An 8206-nucleotide genomic window follows, 5' to 3' on the forward strand; every position below is an offset into this window, starting at 1 on the left:
TCTACACCTACAAATCCCTTAAGTAATTGATTTGTGATTGATGGAAATGGAGAAATCCCCATTTTATCAACTGAAAAAAAAAAACTACCGTACTTCATATACTATTTTGCTTTGACATCATAATGTATTCTGAATTAATTAAAATCCTTCTAGCTTAAGTACAAAATACTTTCTTTACAAATTTAGAATAAACACATAGCAAGTGGGTCACAATCATAACAAAAGACACTTGAGAAAATGTACTATTTACAGTGGGATTGCAATATTTCAAATACACTGATGCTGTCTGTAAAGTCTATAATCCTAAAGTGATGAAACATTTTCAGCTCACGTATAAAGAAGGCATATCTGGTTGAACAGTTGATGCAAAAAAGAAAAAAACAGAAAAGAGCAAAAAGCAGCTGCGATGTGTGAAGCGGGAAAATATATCGATCAAACCTCTCGACCAGGTCACACTCAAAAGGTCATGGCCAGCTGATGACATCACTGCAGCTGCTCCAAAACAGTTTCATCTAGAGCCTGACCGGTCGTATTTTAGTGTGACAGGATGTGACCTCACACAGCAATGTGGAGAGGTGACATTATTCAACACAGGGATCTGACATGCAGAGGAATTTGCAGGCTGAGAGTTGCAGACTTGTGATTTTATTCCAGTTCACTGATGTGAGGCAACATAAAAGGAATGTCAACTGTAGGGAAATCTACACATCCTTGCTAATAAGAAGCTAAGAGGATAGAGGATGATCACTAGGTACATGGGAAGATTTAGCAAACAGCTGTAGCTCGGTTCACTTCCTGACATCTGAATGCACAAAACTGAACTCTCTGGAGGTTTTGTTCCCTGCAGTCTCACCCACTGCCTCTGTTAGCCTTCATGCAAGGAAGACAAGAAGGCAGACAGGTACATTCATCAAGTCTCTGCCCTGGGCAGGCAGCACCTTGCAAAACCCCGAGGACAACCGTCTCTTCAAGACAAGCTATGGAGGAAGGTGTGTGTGTTCCAGCACCTTCAGCTACTTCTTGTGTGCTGAGGGATTTCTCCCAGAATTCCTACCGGAGGAGAAAAAATGCTCTGCACTGCAGAAATCTGAAAAAAATACAAATTCACTGCTGTCTCCAGTCTCACCTTAAAATGAAATAGCAGTTTGAGTTTGTGTCAAGTGTTCCTGTGTTTACTTACATTGAAGATAGTTGTCAAACTGCCTGTGTTCCCGTACATACACACACACACACACACCCTTGTCACTTTTTTTTCTAGTCACTCTAAATGCAAATGGAGGTGATCATTGGAGACAGGCCCGGCTGCTGGAGAGATGAGGTTGTCATTTAACCGGAGTGCTGGCGACACTCTGAAATTACCGATCACACACCTCACTTATGCCAGCGTTGGCTTGAGAACACAAAAGATGGAAGCAGATGAGAGGAAGAGGACCAGGAGAAAAATGGAAAGGAAGACAGAGAGCTTTACTTTCATTTCTGAATCCTCATGAAAACTCCACAAATGAGTTCCTTTATTATGAATGAAAATGGTTGAAATCAAAACCCAGGTAACTATTTATTAATGCTTTAACACCATACCACTGCGAAGCCGGTAACTGCTGTGATTTTTCTCTTATTAACAGTATAATAATGTATTAGCTGGAGTGTTTTCATGAATTTATAGTGAGTTCATTGTGAATACAGGCTACGAGGAAGACTGGAGGATCAACTGAATGAGCAACCTACAAAACCCTGATGGGCTGTACACAAGTTTTACAGCCACCCTCTTTGTAATCTTCATTATCTCCATTATGAGGCTGCAGGTAGATCCAAAAAAAGTCACTGAAAATCTCTTTAAAACAAAAGGCATTTATTGCGAAAAATGCACTTGACATGAAAAAACAATCAAATCAGCCACGGGTCATCAGTACAAGACGATGTATAATGATCACATGGTGGAGAGCGCTGGGCATGGCCAGTGCAGAGCATGACTTCAATGGCACAAAAGGCCTATAAATATTCTGCACAATATAGAATTATATATATGTATATATATATTCTTTTTTTTCTGTTTCTCTCACTGTACCGCTGCGTTTAACCCGACTCGGTCCTGGTGAGGCATGAACATTCACGCCACACCAAACTCATTTCATAAAGTTCCTTTTTTATGTAAAGAGCTACATACAGAGGCCCCCTCCCCCATCACGCACACTCACAAACACACACTCAAACACACAAGTATCCATAGGAACAAATATGGCCGACATCTAATTCAAGATGGCAGGGTGTCAGCTCAGGCTTCCTGGAAGGAACAAAAAAGGGAGTGGATAGAAATTTTATATCAAGTCCAATGAAAAAAATTGCTTTCTAATAAAATGTTTTAGGTTGTATTCACATCCACTGGAAAATACCACTGCTTTTAATGGCTTTGCCCGCATTTTAAATGCCATCGCCAAGCTCCTGAGTGGAATTTTTACAACCAGGAAGCTGAGACAAAAGACAAGTTTACATCACAAGGAATAAACACAAACGACAGGAAACATTAGATCAAGATAACTGATGTAAAGTGACCACTGTGCTGTGGTTTCATTCCTGATGTTTTGACTGTTGTAAACTCTTCTCCTCACGGCATCAACCTCAATTTAAAAAAAAAAAAATCAATGTAAAAGTTGAGACCCAAATGAGGACTTGTGCTTAAATTTGTCTCAGTAGAAATTAAAGTCCTCTAGTTTGGTGGGAGCACAAATAAACAAATGGAAAACCTTGCTCAGGTTTTTTTTTGTTTGTTTTTTTGGTGCAGAGCTGTTCTGGGATCTGCTGGCATTTGTCATTGAACAGATGACAAAAGCTATTGTCAAACAGAGCTGACAAAAACAACCAGCAGGCTCATTTTACCAATAAGAAAGTAAAGAAGAGATACAAGACAGCTTGTAGATGTGTTGGCATTTGTAGGCACTGGGGTACGACTGACAGCTTTTAAAGGCCAATGCAGATACTTTTTGAGTCAGGCTCAACATAACTAATATCTTCTGCCAAAATCTGACATTTGGACATTTACTTCATATCAAGTAAACGGTACATTTATTTACCTGAAACACTCGATTGAATCTGCGAACATATTCAGTGCACATCTGCATGATCGGATTAAATAAATAGACAAAAACGGTCAATTAAAAAATTACAAATCAAACCGAATTTGCCGACTGAAAAGAAAATGTCAGCCTAGACTTAATTTTCCATGTGTGACCAACAGTCAGCAGCTGCGCTGTGACCCAGCAGGAGAAAAAAAACAACTCTTAATCTAGTGTTTTTGGTTTCATCTGTCGCTCCAAATGGACAGGATTACCCATACTGCACTGCCAGCTACCAGAATATGGTGGCAGAGCATTCAGCTCAGCGTGACTGTCTGTGTCCTTAACAAATTTAACTTTTTTCACAATGCAGGAATCAAAGTGGAGTTTGTTGTCACCAATAGTACAAAATTTCCTGTGCTTTTTTTAAATTGAACTTGAAAGCAAACAATTTGACACTCGGTTGCTGACTTGTTCATTTAATCTTCAGCCTCCAAGCTTTTGTCATCTTGTGCTTGTTTCATCATCTCACATCAGAGTATATTCTTTGAGTGCCTTTATAAAAGAAGAAGAAATGAATTTACCAAACTGTCCTAGTGGGATTTGTTATCTTGGATTACTTTTTCATAGACACAGTAGAGAAACTCTCCAGCTGTGTCACTTTGTTCAGCCAATGAGATTCCTAATCCAATCTGACACCTGTGTGCTCAACCAATGAGTGAGCCTCACCCGTGAGCACCATGGACAGCAGTTGTGCTTCATTTTGGTTCAATGAGTTGAGGAAAACCATTAGTGCCCTTAACTATCAGTGACATGTGCGTGCGCACACACGCTTGAATGGGTGTGACTGGATGGGAACTCAACAAGCCTGGACTTCAGGACGTAGACATTCACAAAGCCAACTGACTGCTCGCTCACTGAAGCCATGCAGAAGTACTTCCTTAAAGGTCGACCATATCAGGCTAATAGTGGTCAAAGGTTGGCAGTTGCGTGATGAGAGTCCCTGCCTTCTAACATTTGTCGTTTTCCCCTCAATACATTCTTCCAGAAGCATTGGATCTGTCCACATTTGGTTTCAAGATATTGCTGCAGACAAAATCTCTCAGTTTTACCTCAAGGAAAGTCTGAGGGAGAGGAAATACTGTCAGTCCGTCCTCTTTCTGACACAATGCATCTTATTTGCAGTAGAAAATTTCCATTGATTAACTGTATTAGTTATTAGATTTTTTGATTGGTTGGCTAAATTTTTTTTACATTTCATACTAGGCTGGATTAAGATTTTCTTTGCCATTCCATAAAAGTTTGTGTCTAAAAGGATGTGACAAGTAGCAGAAAAACACTGTTTTGTCAAATAAATAGTAATCAATGTGTAATATATTGTATCAAATATTACCAAGTGCATTCTTTGTCTATATCAAAAGTTTTTTTTTCAATACAAATTAATTCTGTGAAGAGTTTCTTCCTACATTCAGCAAGCCAGTTCAAGCAGTTCAACCCATTTGTGTGTGGTCTACAAAGAACACATTACTTTTAAATCAATATAACATACATAAATAGAAAAATTAATCACCAAATATCTTACTTGTCGCACCATTTGTTTTTAAATTAAAAAAAACCTCTTGTGACAGATCATCAGAGCATGACTAGTTTGGGACAACACAAACCTCTATATACTGTATAGACAAAAAATAATGCTACATGCATTGTTAACATATATATCGTGTCAAATGAGAAACACATGATCTTGTTGTCATAAACTAGACATGAAAGTGGGTTTAAACTAATTCTGGAGTGCAGGTTCACACACCTCCCTCATCACCTGGCCTTTAAGTCTTCATGTTTCTAACAAAGAAAGCACCCGAATTTAAGTTCTGAGGTCTCAGTGGAAAGAGGAGATAATGCCTTTGTGCTAATGCTTGCTGGTGGATGATGCCAAGGAGGAGAAATAGGAGGCAGGGTTTGTCTTTCTGTGCTCTTTGAGTCTGTGTGGTTTCAGTAGTCAACATCAGAGGGTCCGGTCCATGAATCTGGTCAAACTCCTCCTCTCTTGCTTTGTCCTGGGAGATGAATGAAGAAAAAAAACAAATCGCCCTGCTTTCCTTTAGGTGTTTGTGTGTGAATGAGTTGGACCGAAATGGGCTTTGTGTCAATATTGATCTTTAATTTGAGTATTTAAATATATAAATTTTCCAGTGTTTCATAAGTGACAACCACCCCCTAGAACTTTTTTTTTGGCATACTGATCTTTAAAAAAACAAAACATTTTATGTAATTAAAAAAACCCAACTTAAATAATTTCAATGTCGGTCCACTCCTTGTGTATGTAGCTGTGTGTGCTTTGTGACTCAGAAACAGGAACAGTGTGTGTTATTTGTCCACTTTTTCCAGTTCAGAAACTCTCAACAAAGCTGCTGGGAAACAGGCCGGTCTGTCCCGTTCTCTGCAGGGTGCCTTTGTACCAGCCGTCCTCCCTCTTCTTGTGGACAAACACCACATCTCCTTCCCGGAGCTCGATCTCTGCCTCGCTCTGGGGCGGGTAGGGCACCACCACCCGATACCTACAACACAGAGATGGAGTTGTGACACCACATAAACAGGTAAAAGTAGACCGATCCAAAAAAAATTAAATCACAGAAGACATCAGAGGAGTGCATTATGGGTAAAAAGTAAATGTATGCGCGCACCCACCTCTCTCTGGACAGAGGTTTGGGTTCAGGCCGCAGAACCATCAGCGCGTTTCCAGTGCGTGTCGCCGGGGGCGACCTGGGAAAATTGGTGTCCAGGGAACCGGACTTCCTGTGGAGAGGCTCCAGTCCAATTGCCCCTCCCATATCGCTCTCGATTGGACAGGAGCCAGCTCGGCCTTGCGATGCCATTGGACAGGAACCTGAGCGGGTGTGGTAGTGGTGGTGGTGGTGTGGGTGAGGGGTCAGGTCGGTGGCCACGGCGCCCTGGCCTGCCAAAGAGGGCTCGTGGGTGGGCGGGGAGGAGGGAGGCGAGCGAGGTTTCTTCTTGGCCGCTGCCCCCGACAAGAGCTTTAACAGTCCCCCTGCTTTCCTCTCCTTCTGAGGGTGGATGAAGCAAGGGAAAGAAATGAGGGAGATGAAAACTTTCTGAAAGACAGTGATGACATTCACCCTGATCAGAAACAGTAAAATCAGTGCCTTTTTAAATGTTATTTGCAGACGGAGCCAGGTTTACTGTTTCCACTTGTGCTACAGATTAAATATTTTTTCATAATGTTTGCATTGATAGAAAAGACAGTTGGACACCTTTTAAATTTCAACATTAGTTCTTGTAGAGCAATTTCATGCTCTATTTGTCATGAACTCAACAAGCAGTTGAATGACGGGCATCAAATCAAAATAAAGAAGCAATTTCCTGAAAAGAAAATGCTGACAGCAGGAAAGGCTCACCGCGTATTATGAGGTAGTGAAAGTGATTAGTACATAAATCTGTCAAGAGGAGTATTGATTATGGGTTTCAGGGTTTCTTTTGGTACATATGAATGCAGATTAAGGGTTTTCACTTACGCTTTTATTGAGGTTTATTTATGGTAGGGTGGTGAATATTGTCTGACTTGGACAAAAGAATTTTGTGTTTCACACTATGTCATCGCAACGTGGATAAATAATCAGCACGTCTGAGCTTAATCACTGGTTCTGTGGATTTATGAAGCCTTCATCTGCTCCCTCCTGTACTTGTAGCTGGTACCTTTACATTAGGACTGCAAGATCTGGTTGTTTTTTTACATTTACTTTGTATCCTACACCAACTCTGAAGCGCTGTGATAAACGTTTGTCACTGCAGCAGCACACAGTTGTAAAGCTGGAAGTATCAATACACACTGTTCTGTTGGTATCCGTCCAAAAAAAAGCCTGTGATTTGCTGAGTCAGGAAGGCAGAGAAGAAGGTACTCCTTAAAAAAAGGTGACTGCAAATAAATGTGAAGCCCCAGAGAGTGAAAGAGAGGAAATGAATCGTATAAAATTGTTACGCCTCTGGAGTTCCTTATTTAGCATAAAAAAACTGAACACGCTTTCAACGTCCAGAAGAGGTGCTAAAATCATTTACAGTTGCCGGTTACATTTACATTTGATCATATGACGTCATATGATCAACATTTCTCAGCAGCAATATGTAAAGTATCTGCAACCACGCCACAACCACGTTTTTCCACCTTTGTTCCACACTCCATCACAGGAACTAGTGTGAAGATAATGGAATGAAAGAGCACATCGTGATGAAGATCCACACAAGCATTCCAGGTGTGGCCAACAGGGCCAAAATCAAATTGACTGTTTTCAGCACAAACAGAATCTTTTTTAAAAATGTCCTTCAATGTGTCTCACCTTGATGTCACACCACCATTTTTAGATACAAGCAAGAAAACCCAAAACGTTGTCCTTTTTGTCAGTGGAAAGACTTTTTTATCTTTCCAGAAAAGGTTGTCTTCATATACAATGAAACCAATAAATGACGATTATTTGGGGGAAAAAAACCCCACAAATTTCCCTTAAGTTACAAAAACAATCACATAAGATACAGAACCTCTAACAATAAAGTTTTATCAAATGAGAGATTGACACTGGTCAACTGTACTTCTTATGAGGAACAATATGTTTGAACAATCTGACCAAAATCAACCCAGTAAAGGAGAAACAACAAGAAATCATTGTTCTAATAGCCACCCCGTTGTGGAGGTGTGACGGTACGAGAAAGTGCTTACAACGCAAAACACTCTGCTTAAGTCCTTTGAGTCAGCAGATGCTCTGGAGAAAAAAAACAGCAGTCCTTACTTTACAGGGCTTTAGACATTTGCATTATCTCAAATACAAAGACCTTTTATATTCTGTAAGTCTAGTGAGGATGACTGTCTGCGGTGAACAGCAGCTGAAATATCCGCACATAAAACACTGATACCGGTAATGCAAATAAAGCTAGTTAGAATTTTTGATTTGGCAGAGGGAGGAGAAGACAGAGGGTAAAAGAAAAGATGAACAAATAGGAAGAAAATGGTTAGATATTGAGGATAGAGTGAAACGTGTGGAGGGCATGACAGAGAGAAAGAGAGGAAAGATGAGGGAAAAAATGATGGAGACAGAAAAAGAGAAAAAAGGATGTAGAAAAGGAGATAAAGGAGGATGAAGGGGGTA

The 8206-nt window shown here is 40.3% G+C and overlaps 1 protein-coding gene across 1 annotated transcript in view; it reads right to left on the minus strand.

Moving 5' to 3' along the window:
- Window positions 1-1828: 1828 nt before the first annotated feature.
- LOC137605300 (E3 ubiquitin-protein ligase SH3RF3-like) overlaps window positions 1829-8206 on the minus strand; it is an 80767-nt gene continuing 74389 nt past the window's right edge. Inside the window, exons 9-10 of the mRNA XM_068329861.1 lie at window positions 5739-6115; window positions 1829-5608 (exon numbers count right to left, since the gene is read on the minus strand). Of these exons, the coding sequence (XP_068185962.1) occupies window positions 5440-5608; window positions 5739-6115 (546 nt within the window). The 3' untranslated portion in view covers window positions 1829-5439. The remainder of the gene's footprint in view (window positions 5609-5738; window positions 6116-8206) is intronic.

This window comes from Antennarius striatus, chromosome 12 (assembly GCF_040054535.1).
Source record: "Antennarius striatus isolate MH-2024 chromosome 12, ASM4005453v1, whole genome shotgun sequence".
NCBI lineage: Eukaryota > Metazoa > Chordata > Actinopteri > Lophiiformes > Antennariidae > Antennarius > Antennarius striatus.